Raw genomic sequence first — 23718 nt, forward strand, 5'->3', positions numbered from 1 at the left:
ATACATCTTAAGTGATACAGACCGAACAGAAAGTATGAGAATTTCCCAGGTGGGGATCCTTTTAGATAGAGTCAAGAAGCTAATTTCAGATAAAATGTCTGTTAATAATTGGTAGAATTCTGTCAAATAGTAGAGAAAATTGGATGTAATCAGAGATGGTGGTGATGGAAACATCTCTAGAAACCCGCTTGGTACTTCTCAAGGATTTCTTGCATATTCTCTACTGTATACTTCCCTTGAAGCAGTGTAATCTTCTTATACCATTTTAGGCACACTCAGAATGAAGATAGGCTCATGTTCTGTCTTTGGTGAGAGAGGGAGAGGGGGAAGGGGAGGGGGAGGGGGAGGGGGAGAGGGAGAGGGAACCGGAAAAGGAGGGAGGAAAAGATGTGGATATTTGTAGTTAGCAATATATTATTAGAAGATTTTTCTGTGTGTTCTCTGTTTCCAAACATAGTTCTAAAGAAATGTCCTGATGAGTGTGTTCTATTTGGGGGTTATTAGAGTTACAACAAACAATTTATTGTATTCTATTATAGAGGCTGCAACATTTCAATAAATTCAAGGATGAGAGGCTGACAAGAATTGTAATAGGGAAGAAGGGTCCAACAGCCACTCCACGTGACAGCGGCTCTGGGTGACTTTCACAGTCTCAGTAACTGATTGGTCACAATCTGACCCCAGGTTCACTGGCTCTGTGGGACGGTGGAGACTCAGAGCACAGTATAGCGACATAAGCTGTATCTTCACTGAGAACCTTCCATTCATCCAGGTGCAGCACTTATACTCAGCAAGGAGTATCTGGGTTGTAACAGACAAGATCTGGTATGTGGGCTGTGGTACGTCAGCACACCAAAATCTCATATATGAAAGGAACCACTGCTTGTAACAGTCCGTGAGTAGCTTCCAGGTTGCCTCAAGGGTCATGCTCGAGGAACAGAGATTGTTTTTGTTTTTGCTATAAGCTTTTACAGTTAACTTATAGTCTTTCCAGTTTTAATGCATTTCACCAATTAGGGAGTCCTTTTTATAATAAGTAATGTTGCCTAGTAACATAGTTGACAGTCTATATTTATTTTTACCCACTAGTCTAAGTGCTAGGAGAAAGTATCAAGGACTTAAGCTTGTTAACCTTTCTCTCCAGAAGACTCCTTGAAGAAGGGAAAATTAATAATAACAACAACAGAACCTTTTGTGCTTTTTCTTGAGAATGTGTTAACATCCATGGGCCTCTTTCACAGAAACCGCATATATTTATACAGACATAAGATTTTGCATATAATTTCATAGGATTCTTAGTTTTCCCCTCAGTTTCCCTTTGAAGGTAGAGGAGAGTGTCTTTTGTTTCTAGATAACATGTGAATGAAGCTGTAGAGTGGGCCGAAGCGGGGTGCATTCTTGGAAGTAGTGAGTGGATCGGAGCAAGGGTACCTGTTAGAGTACAGGGAAATAAAATTGTTTAGGTTGGATAGACTTGAAATGTGAAAAATTTCAACCTTTTTGCCTCTTCTCCAGCATTTACTTCTGTTGACTAACTGCTGTTCTTCCCCCTACATTCATCTCAAAGTTCTTTTCTTTCTTGACTTTTGTGAAATCAATGTCTTTTCTCTGCCTCCCCTTAAATTTAGATATTACTCAGAGTTTTCTCTAGCCCTCTTCTCTTTTTAATTTTTATTTTTATATTAAGATCACTTTTTATATTAAGATCACTTATTTATTGATGATTCTTAAATCTCTCTATGCCTTGGGTACAATTTCTGAGTTTTATTTATCACTGCTATTTTTAGTTCAGCTTTAGAGTGTAGACTTTGGAGGCAGACTGCCTGGGTTCGAATGCCTGGGTCTCCTCGTGTTAACTGTTATTCATTGTTTGACCCTGGGCCAGTTATTAATACTTAACAGTGCCTGTTTTCCCCAGCTGTGAAATGACACCTACCTGATAGGGAGTTGTTAGGATTAAATGAGTTTAACTCAATATCATGCTTAGAACATGGCTGGCATTTAGTTAGTGATCAGTTGTGGTTATTATTATTCCTATTCTTAGAGTTATTTGCCCTCTAAACTCTCTCTCCCTCCCCAATCCCCAAAGTTTGCTGGCATTTCCAGAACATTACAGTGAAGTCATAGTTCTTACTCAGATTAAGTTTGTTGAACAGGTCAGTGGTCAACACACTGAATATTTATTTTTCCTAGCAAATGTTAGTAGCAACTATGCCTTATTTCGTAAGGATTGTATGTTTTTATGGTATAATTTTTGGCCAGAAATTGTCTAAATGGACCACCCCCAGGTTCAGTGCTTCACTAGGATGATTTACGGGACTCAGAATATGGTTGTGCTCATGAATATGGACTTATTACAGTGAAAAGATACAAAGCAAAATCAGCAAAGAGGAAAAGGCGCATGGGGTAAAGTCCAGAGGAAACCAGCTATAAACTTCTAAGCATCCTTCCCCAGTGGAGTCACGCAGGATATGCTTAATTCCTCAGCACTGGGTTAGGACAACACTGGAGAACCGTCTACCAGGGAAGCTTGTTAGAAATTCTGTGCTTGCGGTTTACACTGGGGTTTTTTCTGCCTAGCGTGTCCCCAAATTTTAGACCCTCAGAAAGAAAGTCCACGTTCAACATAAACTGCATTGTTCTCAGTGTTTAGGCACAATGAGCTGTTCTTATCAGGGAATGGTGGGGAGCCCTTCAGAAATCTAAGTTCTCGGATGGCCGCGAAAGGGCCAACCCTGCAGGGACACCTGTCTAAGGATAGCAGCCTTAGGCCTGCTCTGTTAGCTCTTTTCTGCAGAAGTATATTGCAAAATGTGTTTTACCTAAGAAACCACTATTAACAAACATATTTTTCAAGCAGGTTTATTGAGATACAATTCACACACCATAAAATTTTGCGTTTAAAGTGAACAGTGCAGTGATTTTTAGTAGGCTTATAGACTTGTGCAACCACCATCACAGTCTGATTTTTGGAATATTTTTATCACCCTGGAACAAACCCCACGTTCATGAGCAGTCATTCCCCCTCCCTTAATTCTTACCCCCAGCCCCAGGCAACCACTCATCTACTTCCTGTCTCTGTGGGACAAATCTGTTTATTCAACGTGTTCTCACCTTTATTTCATCTCTTATATTAATGGGTTTGTAAGATGGTAGTTCAGTAACTGTTCAGAGGTATTTCTCTTTCGGTGCATGTCAAAGAGTCCGAGTTTGAGTCTAAATGTAGTCTCCACACCTAGAGCTTACCCACAGTAATCACTGTCACAACTGGTGTTATATGAGTCAGTGGCATTTAATGAGAGAATTCTCTATAAAGGCCCTTGTCTTTGCAAACTTTGGTCTCACCTTTTAAAAAGTATGTTCTATAGTTAGTTGAGGCTTACCAATGAGAATTTTGATACTTGGTTAACATTTAGTCCTTCCATGGGATCTTTTTGCTGTAAGATAGGGACTCATGCAGAGAATTGGACGAGCCTGGAAGAAGTAGCTGCACTATTGCCATTGGGGTGTAGATAGGGATGTGTTGTCAGGAGGGAAAGGCAAAAGTCTTACTTTATAGTAAGTGGCCATTATTTTTTTACATTCTCTAATATGGGTACAATATTCAAGAAAAAATAAGTGCATTTACATGTAAATTTCTAAATTACATTTGAAGAATTATAAAAGCTCTTTAAAGTGAAAAAAATTTTAAAGCAAAGATGCTTGTGAGTCTTTAAATCATTAGTTTGATTGAAATCTAGTTTCTCCCATAACTGAATTAGTAGACAAGGGATACTGTAAACAGAGGACTGTGGGAGGATGTTTGTGGTTAAAACACAGAACTTGGTCCCCGCGTGTTACACAGATATTGACTAACCTTGGGTGTTTACCCAAATGTCCAAGTCTCTGTAAGTTCTTATGCTTTTGAAATAGGTTTCATTTTAGTGTTATCACATGTTTATAGCTATTTTTGGACATCAGGAACTAATGTATCAAATGACTTGCCATCAGGGACAAAGCACCACAGCTGACTTAGCCCCTGCCTGCCTCCCAGGTGACCACGCCATGCTGCTCTCCATAGGGATGCTGATGCTGTCGGCGACACAGGTCTACACCATCCTCACCGTCCAGCTCTTCGCCTTCCTGAACCTGCTGCCCGTAGAAGCGGACATTTTAGCAGTAAGTACAGTAAAATGTATTCCTATCTAAAAAGATCCTTAAAGAAAACCTTTAAGAAGTCCTAAGTGATGGGCTCTTATGTTTCCCTACAAACACAGGCGCACACACCTAGTCGTTACTTGAAAGAGAGGAGACCTTACTCATCTTTTTATTGCTTAATATTGGGGATTAGATGTAATGTACAGTAAGTGCCTAATACATGTTGTTGCTTTTGAGAGTGTGTGCGTACACTGGCGCGGGCTCATGCACACACTCAGACCTGCACGCTGTGCATTATGTAGACTCTTACTGATTTTCTTGCTAATTAGTATATCTACAATGACTTTGATCATGATATTTTAAAAATACACAAGATGTCCGTAGAAACTTTCAGCCTCAGGTTAACGTGAATGGTCAGAAGAGAAGCACAATGGTCTTCTCTTTGATGGCGGCTAGAAAAGATTTTAGAGAAGATTGCTATTCAGAACCTTAGGTGTCTGTCCTTTCTGGGCTACTGTCTTACTGTCCTCTAAACTGGGAAGTGTGTGTGTTTCCTAGTTGTCATTTCTGTGAAACTAGAAAGAGAATTGACTGTGTGTGGTGTGTGTTCCTGTGTGTACCCATGCATATCCGTCCTCCAGGTACTCGGCTAAGGATTTCTTCTTTTTACTGTCTGGGTACAAGTGATTTGCTTAATGACATTAGGTGAGAAATAGAAGGGCCAGAATTGTTGCTGACCAAAGCTTGATGTGGTTTTCCGCTGTGTTTCTGCATTCTGTGGCACTTGTGGAAGGGTCTAGAACCAGGCTGATTTTTATACCCTAGCTTTTGAAGGCATAGCAGCTCTAATCCCTGAGATTTCTCACCCTCTGTCACACTCTTTAGTAGGGAACAGGTCGATTAGATTCTTTTCTACAGTCCTCTGAATCTTTCTGAGTTGGAATGGAAGTAGAACTAAGAGTCTGTTGCTATTCAAATCTCTCCTCTAAATTGGTCCCTAAAGTCCTTGGGATATTCTTGGGATGACTTTTAAAACCAGGTAGAAGATATATGGACTGATGAAGGAGTGAAACTCTTGTCTGCCATTTCTCCTTTGACTTCTGCCATTTTCTCCTTCCCTCTCTCCTTCCCTCCTTCCTCTGTCATTTCTAACATCTACGTACCTTGTCTTTCCTTATTTACCTGAAGGGGATTGTTTTTCTGTGGTTCAGCTAAGCGATGCATTAAATGCCTGTAAGTGGAACTTAGCCGCTGGAAGTGCCTCAGTTTCTTCATTTATAAGCTGGAGTGTGGGAGTGATAATTAAATGGGGTAAACTGCTTGGAACCGTATCTGACACATAGTCACTGTTTTGTTATCTTTTTATCTTCATTATAATTATCATTCTCCTCCTCCTGCAGTCACTCCCTTGAGCACTGCAAGAGATGGCCCAAGATGTAGTTTTTTAAGAGACAAAACACAGTCCTAGGTAGAGAAGAAAACTCAGTCCTTGCCAGCAGTGTTCCCTGTGCTTCGGGCAGGTGAGTGTGGGGTGCACCTTGATGTTACCTAGTGAAGGAACCCTCAGCAGGGGAGCTGCTCCTTCTGGTCTCTGTGCTGACGCTGGGACAGAGGCTGGCGGCAGTGCCCAGGTGGGGGGGGGGCTGAGTTGTGCAGGCCTGTAGCTGGTCAGAAGGGGAACTACCCTGCTGGAGAACTGCATGTGGTAACAGTCATTCAAAGGAAGGGAGTCGAGAGGCAGAAAATCGTAGCTCTTCCTTTTCATTGAATACGGGCATCCCCGAAATCTGAGTTTGCAGTAATACAGATTTAAAAGTTGCTGTAGGATTGATTCTAGTTCCATTTTGGACAGGCATTAGGGTGCTGCCTTTGAAAAGATAAAGTCAGTTTTAGTCCTGCTATTTGTTTGCCAGATGATTTTATTTTTGGCAGTTGAATTCTCCCATTTGACCGTTACTTTCCTGGCAACAGTATTCGTCCAACCAGTTGGAGAGTTCTAAGAGGCCGTGGGAGATGCTACTGTACTGTGTTTCCCCGAAACTGAGCCGGTCTTATATTAAGTTTTGCTCCAAAAGACGCATTAGGGCTTCTGTTCAGGGGATGTCACTCTGAAAAATCTGCTAGCGCTTATTTTCCGGTTAGGTCTTAATTTTGGGGAAACATGGTAGGTGTTGCCAACTAGTCAGTAAGCCCCTAAGATCCTGAGGAAGGCAGGGCTGTGTAACTCAATGCTATGTGTCTGGCGCCTAGTGAGAGTTACACAGTAGGAATTCAGTACATGTTTGAACTGATTAATATAATAGCTTTTCATTGGAGGTTTAGTTCCTTCCTGCTATGTTTTAATAGCATTCATTCCTTGGTACTTTATTGTTGTTTCTGTTAGCAGTTCATTCTCTTTTCATCTCTTATCTCATCATTTCTCTTTTCCTTTGACCCAAAAGGAAGTGTGACATTATTAATTATGTAGGTTTATATCTGGAAACCTGGAGCTTTAGAATTGTCGGGGGCATTACACTTTAGAAATAAGATCAGTGTTGCATATTCTGAGGCCCATAAGCTACACACTTAGCTTTGATCTGTGCCATGATGTTATTGAGAAGCAGTGTCCATCTTTATCTTCCATTTTGTAGTCTCAGAGTCAAATAATCCAATTTTTGTTTATTCCCAGTCTGTTTTGGGTATTTGTTTTGAGGATTTGTCAGAGAGAAGTCTTTGTCTGGTAGGTGGTTGTGAGGGTCAGTGGGCAGAGTGGGAGCGAAGTATCCAGTGGGTGTGAATGGATTGGATTAGGTAGCATGGTAGTTACGAGCTCTAGCAATGGAGTTATACTCTGAGTTGCATTCGTAGCTGCATGACCTTGGGCAAATGACATAACATTTCTTAAATCTCACTTTACTTCCTCTGAGAATGAGACTGTATGAGAGACAGTATAGGGTCATGGGGTTAGAGCCAGCGCTGGGCCCAGACTGCCTGGGGGAGAGTCCTGCTGCCCTCAGACACTAGAGCAAGTCATTTTCAACATCTGTGGTCTCTCTAAAATCAAATGAGGATGATGATAATAGTGGCTGACTTTATATGATTGCTGTAAGAATTAAATAAGAGAATACCTGTCAGGGATTTAACATGGTGTCATAAATGCCCAATAATTGTTACTTTTTAAGTTAAATTAAACCTTCTGTTAAGGCTGCCGTAAAAGAGGAGAATTGGTTAAGGAAAAGACTTTTTTTCAAAATAAGTGCCTTAAAGCTGTTAATACATGGTAATCACTGAGGATGGGATTCCAGAGAGGAGTGACTTTATTTTCTACTTCAAAAATTTTAACAGTGAGCATGCTTCAATTTCATGAGCAGTAGGCACGCCCCCTTCCCACCCCTCCCCTCTCATACTAAAAAAATAAAGCACCTCTGTGCTAAAGATGTTTCCATTTCTCTTGTTCATGATGGGAACATTTTTTGTTTTAAACGTTGTTGTAAGAGGCAGTGTGAGACAATCCTTATTTTGCAAAGACAAAGCAATTTCAAAGTGGGTCTCACTCAATAACAAAACTGATTCCAAGTCCTAGGGGTACAAATACTGTACTTCAAGCTAGATATTTTATTTCTGAACTCCTAGCCAAAAAAGTGTGAAACTCCTCAGTAACAGGAAATTATATAAGAATAATTTACTACAGTTGTACATTTTCCATTTCCAGATTTTAAAAGTACCTTTTAAAAAAGAGTACTGCCTGCACACATTTGTGTTTTTCTTTGGTCTGTCTATATTGATCTAGGTCAATTTATTTTACAGTAGTTTCTTTGGCCGTGGAGATGTTAAATGACTTTCTCAAGTTCAACACAAAGCTGATGATAATTGCATTAAATCAATTGAAGAAAGGTGTTTTAATTAAGAGATTAAATGATACATGTGAAAATGGATATATAAAAGCACTTTGTAATCATAGAGTGCTCTGCAAATCTGAGTTAGTGTTACAGTAGGAAATTACCCAGAAGCAGTGCTGGCCTCCAAGTATGCTACCAGACTGATTATTCCAGAGGTAACAGAATGCATAGGTTCACTGACTAAATTCAGATGGTTGAGTCACACAGTTTATTGCATTAATTACAAATGTGCAGTGAGAAACAGGTGAAAGACCCATATGTTAAGACGCTTGGGACAGGGTGCTAGTGGAATGCAAGAACCATGCTACTCCCCAGATCCTGGGTTACTGTTGTTAGTTTGTTACTGTTATCAGTTTGTCCCGTCTCTCTATGCTGCTCAGCTTTCCCTGTTGACAGTTTGGTTACCAGGACCTGAGTTGAGGGTGAGCAAAGGAACTTGACAGATGGAAGATGTTTGGAGCCCACGTTTGTCTGTTGTATTGGAAAGGTGTGAGGTATTTACATCTGAACACAGCTGTAACTTTCTGTTCTGCATAGCTGTTTATCTGAATGTCTTTGGCAGATGACACATGAGGCTCGAGTGGGGATCACCAAGAAGGGTTGGATTTAGGATGACTTAGCCGTCAGTCTGGATGTGAAACCTATTCCATGCTCTGTGAATATTTAAGATTTGCTTGATCCTTCCAAATTTTGCTATTTGTACAATGATAACTCCTGGCTTTGTTCCATCCTTTTTATCTATATTCAAAACAAATGTGTTCTATTTTTTGCCTGCAGTTTATGGCAACTCTCTTAACTTCTAACACATCACACCAATTTTACCTGTTTCAAAAGTTATTTGTTTACTATCTTTGCTTAGTTTCATCTATATTTGTTTCTCTTATTTTCTAAATAGCAGATTGAACATTCTTAAACAATACAGCAAGACCACTTCACAATTATTACTGTTATCTTCTGATAGCACAGAGAATGCTTGTTTTGTTCTGTTTAGGTAGAGAACTGATAAATATTGTAGCATAAGAAGGGGAAAGTTGTTAAAATAATTCAAATGCCTTCAGCTCTCTACATGTATGTGTTTCATTTAATTTAGCCCTGTCATTGTTCAGCCCTAGATAAAAATGTTTAGATTATTTAAAAAATGACAATGATTTAAAAGTATGATTTGATGCTCTTTCTTGCTCTGGGGAAGAAGGCATTTTTCATAGCTAGAGCCAGAAATCCTGTAAATCTTGTCTATTCAATCAGACCCTAATGATATAAAGAAAATAAAAGGGAATTCTTGCTGAGAAATAATCTGTCTAGAAAATTTCTTGCTAGGGACTCAATTGTGGAAAAAACTCAGAAAACGATAGGTGGTTTAGTGTTACAGAATTATTGCTGCTGTTTAACGATTATTGTATGAAATCAGAATCCAATGTAAGTAGTTCTATGTGTAGTGAATTGTATATTCCTTGCTATTTTAGTGGATGTGCATTTACAAAATTGATTTCATTTCATTGTGATAGCTGTGATAGTAAATTAGAATTGTGGAAATGACAACTCAAATAATTTAATAAATTTTGTTTTTAATGGTATATGTAAATTGTTTGTGACTTGATTGTTTTTTTAATTTTGTATTTAGTATAATTTTGAAAATGCGTCTCAGACATTTGATGATCTTCCAGCAAGATTTGGTTATAGACTTCCAGCTGAAGGTTTAAAGGTAAGAAAATAGTAATATATGATAAAGGCACAAGGTGTTTAGTATTAAGGTAATTTTATTGCTCTCTGTTTAAAAAATGAAAATATTTCTTACTATTTCTTGTCATAAAACCCATACATATTCATTTGTAAAGGGTTCAGACTATTAAAAAGGTATGAAGAAGAAAGAAAATCACCTATGATTGTATTATTCTGAACTAGCCTCTGTTAACATTTCGGTATATATGATATTTCAGACCTGTTTTCTAGGCTATGTGTCATTTGTGTTTATAGTTATGTGTGCATATACATATTTATGTAAATTTTTATGTGTGTAATGAATCTATATTTCACACTAATGGAAACATACCACTTGGTTACCTACCCTTTTCACTTAATTGTATATCTAGAAAATCTTTTTATGCTAATAGGGAAGGAGGTGCATTTTAATGTGCAATGGCTACATGATTTTGCAATATCATAAAATACTATGGATTTTTGAACATTGGTTTAATTTTTCATAGCGGATATTTAGGTTGTCCAGTTCTTCATTCTGGTGTACTTGTCTATTTGCATAAGATACATTTCCAAGTATAGAATTGCTTTGTTTATGGACCTCATGTTTAAAATGTGGTGTATTACATTAAATGATTTATGGTTGATGAATCAACCTTGCATTTCTGGGATAAGTCCCACTTGATAAGGTATGTAATCCTTTTTATATGTTGCTGGATTCAATTTGCTAGTATTTGCTTTGAAGATTTTTACTTCTATATTCATAAAGGATACTGGTCTGTAGTTTTCTTGCACGGTCTTTGTCTAGTTTTGATGTTGTGGTAATGCTGGCCTCATAGAATGAATTGGGAAGTGTTCCCTCTTCTTCTATTTCTTGGTAAGATTTTGTAGAACATGTGTGTTAAATGTTTCCTGAAACATACCAGTGAAGCGTTGGGGCCTGGCCATTCTTTGTGATAGTTTGTTGATTATTAATCCAATCTCTTTAGTTGTTTCAAGTCTGTTTAGATTTTCTGTTTCTTCTGGCATCAGTTTCAGTCCATTACATCTTGATTACCCAGTTTGTTGGCAAACATTTGTTCATAGTACTCCCTTATAATTATTTTTATTTCTGTAAGGATGCTAGTCATCATGTCCCCCCTTCATGCATTGCTGATTTTATTAATTTGAGTCTTCTTTTTCGCTTGGTCAATCCAGCTAAAGATTTGTCAATTTTGTTTTTTTGTTTCAAAGAACCAACTTTGGTTTTGTTGATTTTCTTCATTTTTCTGTTTGATTAGTTTCCACTCTAGTCTTTGTTATTTTCTTCCTTCTACTTGCTTTAGATTTAGTTTGCTCTTCTTTTTCAAGTATTTTAAAGTGGAAGGTTAGGTTGTTGAATTGACTTTTTTCTTCTTTTTTAATATAGGTATTTATAAGTATACATTTCTCTCTAAGCATTGCTTTAGCTGCATTCCATTAGTTTCTGTTTTTATTCATTTTAAAGTATTTTGTAATTTCCCTTGTGAGTTCTTTGATTTATTGGTTATTTAAGAATGTGTTGTTTAATTTCCACATATTTGTGAGTTTCCCAAAATCTTTGTTATTGGTTTCTAAGTTTACTTCATTGTGGTCATAGAATATACTTTGAATAATTCAGTACTTTTAAAGTTACTGAGTATTGTTTTATGGTCTCATGTATGGCCTATTGTGGGAAATGTTCCATGTACACTTGAGAACAATATATACTCTGATGTTGTTGAATGGTTCTATAGATGTCTGTTAGGTCTAGTTGGCTTATAGTATTGTTCAGGTCTTCTCTTGTTGCTCTTCTGACAAGTTCTATCCATTATTGAGGGTTCTATCTATTACTGAGGTCTCCAACTATTATTGTCGAATTGTCTGTTTTCACTTTCAATTCTATCAGCTTTTTTACTTCATGTAATATGGAACTCTGTTGTTTGGTACATAATTGTTTATAATAGTTATATCTTTCTGATGAATAGACCCTTTTGTCATTACAAAATGTTCCTATTTATCTCTTTTTTTTGTTTTAAAATCTATTATGTTTGATATTAGTCTAGCCACTCCAGCTTTCTTACTGTGGCTGTTCTCGTTATCTTTTCATCCTTATACTTTCATACTATTTGTGTTTCTATCTATTAATATATATGTTTCCTGTAGACAGTGTAGAGTTAGAGCTTCATTTTTAAAATCCATTTTGATAATCTCTATTTTGATTGAATTGTTTAATCCATTCACATTAACATTATTATTGACATTGTTGGATTTACATTTGCCATTTTACTTTATGTATTTCATGTCTATATTTTGTTCCTCTTCTACTGCCTTCTTTTGCATTAAGAGAATATTTTCTAGTGTATTATTTTAATTCATTATTGGTTTTTTTTCCACTAGATTTTTTTGCATTCTTATCTTAGTGGTTGCTAGGGCTTTCCATATGTATCTTTAATTGTCAGAATCTACTTCAGATGTTTCTAGTTCAATTCCAGTAAATATAGAAAAAAATATAGAAACATTATTCTTATATAGCTATATTTTTCTTCCTCCTTTATATTGTTTTTATATGTATATTACATCTATATGTTACAAACCCAATGATACATTGTTTTAATTATTACTTTATATAATTTTGTATTTATTAATGAATCTGAGAGAAGAAAGGATAATAATTATATATTTATAATGTTGTTATATTAATCTTTTTGTTTATCATTTCTGGTTCTCTTCATTTGTTCCTATGAATTTGAGTTACCAACTGGTGCATTTCCTTACTTTAATACAGATCTTTGATGCGTACTAATTGGAAGCTTGACTTTCTGGCAGCAACTGGAAAGGTCAAGACATTATATATATGTCGTCCAGCTCCTATCAGGGAGAAACTGGGAATTGGGTGTTTTGGTTACTCCCTCTGTGCTGAGCCAGAGGGAACAGCCACTGGAAGTGCTCATGTTCCCAAGTAGAATCATTTCTTTGTTTAGGTAATTTGGGAGCCTGTTTTGCTTACATCCTCTGTGTTGAGCCCTGGGGGGTAATAGCTGGGGTGAGTGCTCCCACACCTGTTACAAACTGCTTCTTTGTTTAAGATGGTCGGTGGGACTCGTGAATGCTGAGCCCCATTGGCTGTCAGAACGAGGTATTCGGCGTGTCCTTCGTAGGACAGCCATAACACAATTGGGGTGTTAGAGGTATACACACACTCCTTTAATGGCTAAACTGGAAGCTTGATTTTATTGGATAGCAAGCAGAGAGAGAATTGAAGTGCCCACCAGCTCTTTGGCTTCCAGGCGTAATCAAAGTCAGCACCTAGATACGTGCTGATTTAGAAGTTGGACCCTCAGACAGTAGCTTGTTTGTCAAGTCTAAAGTCAAAACCCCTTCCAGGAAAAGACTGGGAGATGGGTGTTCTGCCTGTTCCCTCTGTACTGAATCCTAGGTGATAGCTGTGGGGGGGCGCTCTCGTGTCTGATAAGAACTGGTTCTTTGTCTGCTGTCGTCCTGTGGGACTCATGACGCAAGCCCTGTTGACTTTCAGAGCTAGGTGATTTGGGGGGCTAGCCCTCGGGTAGAAGCCTTAAAAGTTGGAGTGCGAGATGTGTGGCGCCAACCCTTTGCTTCTCAGGGAGAAGCTGGGAGTTAGGGGTTCCCTCTTGATTGTATGGAATTGAACTGGGGTAGAATTTGTGGCCTTTCCTACCTTTTACAATGTCAGTATTTTCTCAGTTGCTCTATGTGTAGAAGTCACTCATCAAGTTTCTGGATTTCTCTCAGAGCAAATTGCTCTACCTGTAGCTGTATATTCTCTGTGTTCATGAGAAGAGGGAACTTCAGGGGCCTACTTTATCAACATCTCGGTCTGAAGTCCATATTCATATTGTTGTGTGACCATCCACTATCCATCAGCAGAACTGTTTGATTTTCTCAAGCTGAAACTTTGTACTAAACAATAAGTCCCTACTTACCCTTTCTTCTTGTCCATTGGCAACCACCATTCTACTTTCTGTCTCTATGCCTGTGATTAGTTTAAGTATCTCATGTAAGTGGAATCAGAGTCCTTTTGTGTTAGGCTTGTTTCAGTTCACATATCTTCAGGGTTCATCCATGTTGTAACATACATCAGATTTCTTTGCTTTTAAGGCTGATATTCCATTGTATGTATACACCGCATTTTGTTTATCCACTCATTGTGGGTGGGTACTTCAGTTGCTTCCACCTTTTGGCTATTGTGGATAATGCTGCTATGAATAATGTGTACAAATATCTCTTCAAGTTCTTGCTGTCACTTCTTTTGAGTATTTCACCAGAAGTATAATTACTAGACCATGTGATAATTCTATATTTAATTTTTTGAGGCATCGTTGTACTGATTTTCCACAATGGCTACTCCATTTTAAGTTCCCACCAGCAATGCACAGAGTTCCAGTTACTCCATATTCTTGCTCACTCATTATTTTCTGTTTGTTTGATTGTAGTCATCCTAATGGCTATGAGGTGATACCTCGTTGTGTTGATTTGCATTTCCCTAATGATTAGTGATGCTGAGCATCTTTTCATGTGCATATTGGCCATTGTTTGTCTTTTTTGGAGAAATGATTATCCAGGTCCTGTGTGCATTTTTAAAGCAGGTTGCTTGTTTTGTGGTTGTTGAGTTGTAGGAGCTCTTTGTATATTCCAGATAACAATTTATTACCAGATGTATGATTGAAAAATATTTTCCCTCACTTCATGGATTTTGTACTTTGATGCGCAGAAGTTTTTAATTTTGATGAAATACAACTTCCCTATTTTTCTTCTGTTGCCTTTGCTTTTAATGTCAGGAAATCATTGCCAAATCAAATGTCATGAAGCTCCCCCCTATGTTTTGGTCTAAGTTTTATATATTAGCTCTTTTGTTTAGGTTTGATCCATTTTGAGGTAATTTTTTTATGCGCTGTAAGATAAGGATCAACTTCATTCTTTTGTGAGTGGATATCCAGTTTTCCCAGTACCATTTGTTGAAAGGACTGTCCTTCCCTGTTGAATTGTCTTGGAATCCTTGTCAAAATCATTTGACTATATGTTTCAGTGTTTCTTTCTGAGCTCTGTTCCATTGGTATTTATGTATCCGTCTTTATGTCAGCACTGTACTGTTTTGATTACTGTACCTTTTTAGAAAAATTTTGAAATCAGGATGTATGAGACTTCTGAGTTTGTTCTTTATTAATTATTGTTTTGACTATTTGGGGTCTTTTGAGAGTCCATGTAAGTTTCAAGATGGATTTTTTTATTTCTGCAAAACACTTTGTTAGCCTTTTGATAGAGATTGCATTGAATCTATAGATTGCTTTGGGCAGTACTGACATCTTAGTAATATTAAGTCTGTCAATCCGTGAACATGGAATGGCTATCCATTTATTTGTGTGCAAAAAGATAATTTTACTTCTGCCTTTGTAATTTAGATGCCTTTTATTTCTTCTTCTTACCTACTTGCTCTGGCTAGGATTTCCAGTACTATGATGAATAGAAGTAACAGTTGTCTTGTTCCTTATCTTGGAAGAAAAGCTTTCAGTCTTTCATTACAGAGTATGATAGTAGATGTGGGTTTTTTTATATATGGTCTTTATTATGGTGAGTTAGTTTCTTTCTGGGTTTTCTGTTTGTGTTTTTTAGTTTGTTGGGAGTTTTTATCATTAAGTAGTGTTGAATTTTGTCAAATTCTTTTTCTATATGAATCGAAATAATTATGTATTTTTTCCCACTATACTCTGTTAATGTGGTGTATTACATTGATTAACTTTCATCTATTGAACCATTCTTTTTTTTTTTTTTTTTTTTTTTATTAATTAATTTATTTATTAGTTTCAGGTGTACAAAACAAGGTAATACTTAGACGTTCATCATTTATATCCCCCTCCCCCCATCCACTATCCCTCCGACCTCACACTGAACCATCACATTATATATATAAAATTATAGTTGGCATTCATTAATGTTTAGCTTCTGATGTACAATGCCATGATCAGGTATCCACAGTATCCCTGAGGTGGTCTCCCAAATAGGACGCATGTCCATCGGATACCCAACAAAATCTTTACAACATTATAGAATACCTTCCCCAAATTAATTTTCAAAAAAACCCTGAGGCCATCTTGTGGTTACCAGCTGCTTCCAAATCCCTTCACCTTTCCCCTTATCCCCAACCCCCTCCCACACACCCATTTAACCACTCTCGGTTTTTTCTCTGCGTCCCCAAAACTGTCTCTGATTAGTTCATTCACATAGTCTTTTCTTTAGATTCCATATATAAGTGAGATCATATGGTACTTGTCTTTCTCTTTCTGACTTATTTCACTTAACATAATGTTCTCTAGATCCATCCATGTTGCTGCAAATGATAAGATTTCTTTCTTCTTTATGGCTGCGTAATACTCCATTGTATAAATGTACCACAGCTTCTTAATCCAGTCATCTACCGATGGGCATTTCGGTTGTTTCCATATCTTGGCTATTGTGTAAAGTGCTGCAATAAACATAGGAGTGCATACAGATTTTTGAATTGGAGTTTTGGATTTCTCCGGGTAGATGCCTAGGAGTGGAATTACTGGATCATAGGGTAGTTCCATTTTCAGATTCCTGAGATACCTCCATACTGTTTTCCATAGTGGCTGCACTAATCTGCAGTCCCACCAACAGTGCACTAGCGTTCCCTTTTCTCCACATCCGCGCCAGCATTTGTTGTTTGTTGATTTATTGATAATAGCCATTTTGACTGGAGTGAGGTGGTATCTCATTGTGGTTTTTATTTGCATTTCTCTGATGGTTAGTGAGGTTGAGCATTTCTTCATATGTCTTCTTGCCTTCTGTATGTCCTTCTTAGAGAAATGTATTGAACCATTCTTGCATTTCAGGAATAAGTCCCATTTGGTTGTGGTGTATAATTTGCTTTTGAAGGTTTGCTAGTAGGTTTTTTTTGGGGGGGAGGAGAGGTTTAATATTTATAAGGGATATCAGTATGTAGTTTTCCTCTCTTGTGGTGTCTTGTGGTATCAGGGTAATGCTGCCATCACACAATGTGTCAGGAAGTGTTTCTTTCTCTTCAATTCTTTGGAAGAGTTTGGGAAAGATTAGTGTTAATTCTTCTTTAAATGTTTGGTAGACTTCACCAGTAAAACTGTCTAGTCCTAGGTTTTTCTTGGGAGGTTTTTGATTATTGATTCAATCTCCTTACTAGTTATAGGTCGTCAAATTTTTTTATTTCTTCATGACTCAGTCTTGGTAGTTTGTGTGTTTCCAGTTATTTTTCCACTTCACCTAGGTTATCTAGTTTTTACTCTGTTAGTGTTTATAGCACACTCTTGTAAATCTTTTTTATTTCTGTAAAATAGCTAGTAATGTTACCTCTTTGTGATTTTAGTGATCTGAGTTCTCTTAGTCAACCAAGCTAATGGTTTGTCAATTTTTTTGATCTTTGTGGAGAATCCACTCTAGTTTTCATTCATTTTCTCTAGTTTTTTCTAATTGCTATTTTACTTACCTCTGCTCTAATAATTATTACTTTGAGTTTAGTTTGTTGTTCTTATTCTTGTTCCTTAAAGTGTAAAGATTGTTGATTTGCAGTAGTTCTTCTTTTCCAATGTGAGTATGCACAGCTATGAATTTCTTTCTTGCCCCTGCTTTTGCTGTATCCCTGGTTTTGGTATGTGGTTTTCACTTACATTTGTCTCAAGACATTTCCCAATTTCCCTTTCTGTTTCTTCATTGCTTTTTAAAGGTCCTTCCTTAGGTTTGAACTTTCCCTCACTCTGTTTCAAATAAAGTCAGTTCTTTAGGAAGCGCTTTGGAGGTCTTTGTTCGCATGCATTGCCTCTCCCAGAGGACAAACTTTCTGAGCCATTTTTCTGGAATTGTCTTCATCCAAAATGCATCAGCCTCACTCATTTTCTTTCTAATTTAGGAAACTGCCTGTGCACTTACTGTTTTCTGTGTTTGTTTTTTCATTATTAATATCTGTCTACTGGATGATTGCCCTAGCATAAAAATATGTTTTCATTTTTCTGTGACACCTGCTTTGTGTGCAGTGTGCTGATTAGGAGTGGTCACCGCCGGTGTTCTTTTGCCTCTTCCAGCAGGACTCCTCTGCCCTGCAAGTGAGCTCGGGTCAGGGTGATCTGGGCTCCAGTGTCTGTGTTCTTGGGTACTTTGCCACATTCATTAGCCTTTGCAGTTTGGAACTGGAGAGGATGGGAAAGGGCGGTGACCTTCCTCTCCTGCTGAGATGCCGTGTTTACCTGAAAATAAGACCTAGTCGGACCATCAGCTCTAATGCGTCTTTTGGAGCGAAAATTAATATAAGACCCAGTATTATACCCAGTCTAATATTGTATTATATTATTGTGATGTGATGATGTGATGTGATGTGATATTATATCTGGTCTTATGTTAAAATAATACCGGGTCTTATATTAATTGTTGCTCCAAAAGATGCATTAGAGCTGGTGGTCCGGCTAGGTCTTATCTTCATGGAAACACGGTACCATGTTCCTTACTCAGGAGCTGAGGAGAGAAGGAACCCTGTCATCTTTGCCGCTACAGTCCAGAGTGGAGCTTCCATCTTACTGAGCTAATGGGGTCGGGGCATGGGTTGTGGCTCCAGTGTTACAAACTTTTGATTTTCTTACCTCAGCTCTTCCTTTAGCATAAATTTCTCATCAACCTAATGACTATCATTCTTGGTTTAACCTAGCAGTTGTTTCAAATGAATAGATTCTCCTAGTCCTTTGAAATAACCTCTTTGATAATTAGGATCTTCTTCCCTATTCTCTTTCATAGAGGTCCTGTTTCAATATTAAGAGGATTTCTAACTTGAGACTTCTTTATATGATTTAGCTTATAAAATTTGAGGGATTACCAACTATATCAAATCCTGGGGAAGTAGTGCATTCAAAATGATCACAATATTCTGGGAGTATTTCTTTCAATCCTGTATGAACAGTTTTAGCAATATGAGTAGATGCAAGAGCTGTATTCAGTATTTATAAGTTGAAAATGTGATAAATGTAAAACCAGGAAGGGTAATATTACAGCAGAGGTGCCTGCGAGCAGCAGGTACTTTATCTTACTCATTTCTGTTGTAGTGCAGCGTCTGGCGTAGGACGTACATCTCTTGAAGGCAGAATATTTATCTCTGGCAGTGCCTGGCTTGTAGGGATTCAGTACATATTCAGTGAGTGAGTATATCAGTAAAATGAAAAATTAAAACTGCAGTTGATGCTTCAGGTTGACTTGTTGGGAATAAATTATGAAGTAGGAAATGACTAAAATGTCCATAAATATATTGAAGTTTGCTGTCTCATGTGTTCTGTTGTAGGCATGAAAAGCCATGTTTAAGAACCCGGTAACCGGACCTTTGCTAATTTTAGGGTGACATCCCATCTAGTTTCTGCTTAGCCTCCAACTTCAGGATTTATTTTGCTGGCTGATAATAGGAAGTAGATTGGAGATATACCAACCCCTTTGTGCTAACCTTCACACCTCGGTGACTAGCTCATCTTGTTTCATATGTCTCATTTAGGAGTATTTTTTATATTGAGTACCTCATGTAGAGCAGAGATGCAAAACTGTTAACATTTACTTGGCATCAAGGGGAGCATAAGTTGAACCACAACTGCCTATGATTATTCATAACTTCTTCAATCAGTATACATTTTTGGCTTCACCACTATTTCCTAACCTTTCCTCACCCAAGTGGAACATATTTTACTTGGAACGTTTGGCATATGTAATGATACAGTAGATGCTGAGAATTTGCTTTGTAATTATTAAATCTGAAAATGAATCCTTGTATTAAACAAGGAATCTTTTCTTAAATAATTGTATTGCTATCTGTTAGTTAGAATAAAAGTATTGACATCAGGTAAAAGTTTTACTGATTGGTTCTGTGTATATAGAACTAGCTTTGGTTTGATGCTACCAGTTCCCTTCTTGACACCGTGTAATTCCCTCTTTAAGTAGTTTGAGCTGTTTTCTTTTCCAAGTATATTTGTTTAGTGCAAATATCATCATCATAATGTAAATACAGTATTAAAGAATAATCTTTAGTTTCATTAATCTCACTGAAATTATTTTCTTTTCATGTTTATGTTAAATTTTGAAAGACTGTTTTGGAGAAAAGAAGCATCATTTGAGACAGCTCTGGGTTTGACTCACTGTACCTTCCTTTAGCAGCTGAGTGTTCTTACCCTGTTTCCCCGAAAAAAGACCTCGCTGAACAATCAACTCTAACATGTCTTTTGGAGCAAAACTTAATATAAGAACCTGTATTTTATTGTATCGTATCGTATCACATCCTATTGTATCACATGACGTCACGTCACATCACGTCACACCCGGTCTTATAGTAAAATAAGACCGGGTCTTAACATTAATTTTTGCTCCAAAAGACACATTTGAGTTGATTGTCCGGCTAGGTCTTATTTTGGGGGAAACAAGGTAGGTACGTTATCTTCTTCGAAGCTGAAGTTTCTACTCTAGAACAGGGATGATAATGCCTTTGTGATTCTCAGTTGTGAGTATAAAGCAATCTGTGTATCCTAGGACTTCAGTTTAGTCATGATACTTAACGTCAACAACAGCGAATAACTTGAAATACCAGTTGTCTGTAAACCACATTGCAGACTTTTACACAATCATTAGGAGTGTCTACTTGTCTATAATAATACATATCCAAGGACCAGCATGAGGATAGTGGCTTTATTTATTGTTTCCTTCTTTCATTTTGAGTTTAATTTGCTCTTGTTTTTTTCTAGTTTCTTTAGATGAATGTTGAAATCATTGATATGAAACTGTTCCTCCTTTCTAATATAGGTATATAGTGCTATAAATTTCTCTCTAGGTACTGTTTGAGCTGTGTCCCACAAATTTTGGTAACTTGTGTTTCTATTTTCATGTGCTTCAAGTGTTTTGGGCAAATTTGGCCCACTCTGAGCGGTAGTCTTCTGAGTTCTCTATTTGGTGCTTTCTGTTAGAAAGTTTTTCCGCTCTGGCCGATGGGAACATGAACTGTTCCAGCCCTGTGTGCGCTCCAGAGGTTGTCTCTTGACAACCTTTCTGATGGTTCCTTCTGAGTTTTGGTAGCTCCCCGCACGCATGCAGATTACTGCTCAGCCAGGGTCTTGAGTGGACACCTCTACAAACGTCTGGAGCCCTCTCTCTTTGCAGCCCTTCCTCCCCAGTGTTGTGCCCCACAGAACTTAGCTGCCTTGGCCTCTCCAAACTCTGAACTCTTCAACTCGTTGAGACCACCAGACTCTGTGGGGTTCCGCTGCCCTTTTCTGGGGCTGGGAATCTCTCCAGGGAGTGAACTGAGGTATTTGTAAGCGCTGGTCTTATTTGCTTCCCTCTTCTCAAGAATTACTGTCCTGTGCTGTTATCCATTGTTTGAAAGCTGATATTTCATATCTTTTGTTTGGTTTTCTAGTTATTTAAAGCAAGAGATTAAATCTAGCCCCTATTACTTCATCATAGCCGGGAAGTCTTTCAACCTAGCATCCAGTAGATAACTGATAAATGCTAATTATCAAATTCTTTTTAAAAACAAATCACTCAAAAATTATCATTGAGGAAATTATTGAGATGGATGGTGTTAGAGCTATATATCAGCATTGCATAAATCTTTCGGCTTTTTTCTTTCCTTTTCCTGTTTGTTTTTAATCTCAGTGTAATGAATAAATAAGTCTAATAGTCTGGGACTTTTTTTATTAAAGCTTTGACAGTTTTAGAATATTAATATTATCCAAATTTTGTTTCTAATGCTTTTTGAACATTTTAGAAATAAGTTCTTGTTTTAAAAATTATATAGTTGGTCTAAACAATATTATTGATGACTTAGTGATCACTTTTAAGTATTTTAATGTTTTCAGTTTTTAATGGGCTTATTGTATTTTCATGATGTCTTTTAGTCAGGTTTTATTAAAGTCTAAAATCTAACTCATTGATAAAATATACAACCAAAAGAGGTTATTGGGGAGAATTCTAACAGAGTATACAAGGTGAGATGTAACTTTGAGGTGAAAGATATTCAGTTACTACTCTGAATAATGCTACAAATGTAATATTTAATTTATGAGGCTTTTGAAAACCTTTTCTTTTAATCCAGTTAAGGGCTTAACTTGTAATTAGACTATAACCCTCACATTTCTATCTTATTCAGTGCTTTCCTCAATGATATGTAGAAAGACATGGAAGATATGGCCATCAGATTTGCAGATGGCGTTAAGCTTGGAATGGTTAATATACTAATGTTTTGCCTTTGAGTCTTAAAAGATAGGTACTGAAAAGCGTAGAAATATAGCTTAGTAACATGTCAAAAAGTTGTTGAAACAGCTGTGATGTGTTGGCCAGAAACCTAATGTGGTTTTACAGTGCATCAGTGGAAGTATAATGTCTAGGTCAGGTTAAAGAGTGATGGTTCCTATCCGTTATATTGGTCAGGTCATTTATAGGAGTATGTTCACTTTTTGGCACCCGACTGAAAAACAGTCAAGTTTAAGAACCAAGTCAAACACCACTTCTTCTGTTACTGCCTCCCATAGTTAGAATGAATGATTTGCTCTGTTCTATGCAGTTATACTACATGTTGTTTATACCTTGTTTTATCTTATTGGATCTGTTAGTTCTTTTCAGATAATAATTACTTGAGTAGGGACTCAGTCTTATCTTCCTAGTGTTTAAACAGAGCCCTCATGAAATGAGACAAATGTATTCAGAACATAGTGTTAAAGGAACTGAATATGATATGAATAATAGTTAAAGTATGTTTTACTGCATAAGAGGAGAGTAATCTATAACTATTTGTGAAAAAGTGTATGTTCTCTGTATGTGAAAGTTACTGGTAGATTTTGGAAGAATGATCTAATAAAGAATTAGAGAGAAGGGCAGTGGATATTTTTAACATTCTAAGAAATTGTTGATATAAATAAATTCATCTGTCTCACATTAGGAAAACATTAGTTGATAGAGTCTGATTGATCAGTATAACTCTTTTTGGACTATGTTGGAGTGTAAAAATGGGGGCCGAACAGTCGACATCATCATCATTTTGAAGTATTTGAATCAATTTTGGAATCGGCCTTAATTGCTTCTTTTTTTTTTTTTTTAAAGATTTTCATTGGGGAAGGGGAACAGGACTTTATTGGGGAACAGTGACGTTTTCCCAAGTCAAGTTGTTGTCCTTTCCATCTTAGTTGTGGAGGGTGCCGTTTAGCTTCAAGTTGTCCTTTCAGTCTTAGCTGTGGAGGGCGCAGTTCAGCTCCAGGTCCAATTGCCGTTGCTAGTTGCAGGGGGTGCAGCCCACCATCCCTTGCGGGAGTCGAAGCCGGCAACCTTGTGGTTGAGAGGACGCACTCCAACCAAGTGAGCCATCCGGGAGGCAGCTCAGCTTAAGGTTCCGTGTTCAATTTTAGTTGCAGGGGGCGCTGCCCACCATCCCTTGGGGGAGTTGAACCGGCAACCTTGTGGTTGAGAGCCCACTGGCCCATGTGGGAATCGATCCAGCAGCCTTCGGAGTTAGGAGCATGGAGCTGTAACCGCCTGAGCCACCGGGCTGGCCCCCTTAATTGCTTCTTAGTCTAACATTTTTGTGTGTTCATTGTTGTAAATGTTCATGCCTCCTCTTGTTGCCATTGGTTCTTCACTAGTCCGTCTTTGGAGGCAGTGTCGCACTGTGGTTGAGAACACAGGCTGTGGAGTCTGACTCCCTGGGATTGCACGCCTGCTGTGTGAACCCATTGAGACTCAGATTCCTCATCTTTAAAACAGGGATGATAAGAATGGTAGTTATCTCATAGGGTCATTGCAAACGTGTTTGCAATGAATGAGGACATTTAAAGGGCAAGTGCTTGGCCCTGTGCTGAGTGCCATGGCTCAGCACGTGGTGACTGCTTGCTGTCACTGCAGTTGCTAATTACTAATTCATAGCTTCAGGGATTCACTAACAAAACAACTTACCACATCTTCCCCCATCTTCCTGCCT

At 37.7% G+C, this 23718-nt stretch overlaps 1 protein-coding gene across 6 annotated transcripts in view; it reads left to right on the forward strand.

Moving 5' to 3' along the window:
* RNF13 (ring finger protein 13) overlaps positions 1 to 23718 on the forward strand; it is a 124525-nt gene that overhangs the window by 36333 nt on the left and 64474 nt on the right. For 2 of the 6 annotated variants that reach the window (XM_081026497.1, XM_081026502.1), the window contains exons 2-3: positions 4034 to 4158; positions 9637 to 9717. In XM_081026497.1, coding sequence (XP_080882623.1) covers positions 4045 to 4158; positions 9637 to 9717 — 195 coding nt within the window. In that variant the 5' untranslated portion in view covers positions 4034 to 4044. Of the gene's footprint in view, positions 1 to 3990; positions 4159 to 9636; positions 9718 to 23718 lie in introns of all 6 variants that reach the window. The other 4 variants (XM_081026499.1, XM_081026503.1, XM_081026498.1 and 1 more) reach the window with 2 other exon arrangements.

This window comes from Rhinolophus hipposideros (assembly GCF_964194185.1).
Source record: "Rhinolophus hipposideros genome assembly, chromosome: 2".
NCBI lineage: Eukaryota > Metazoa > Chordata > Mammalia > Chiroptera > Rhinolophidae > Rhinolophus > Rhinolophus hipposideros.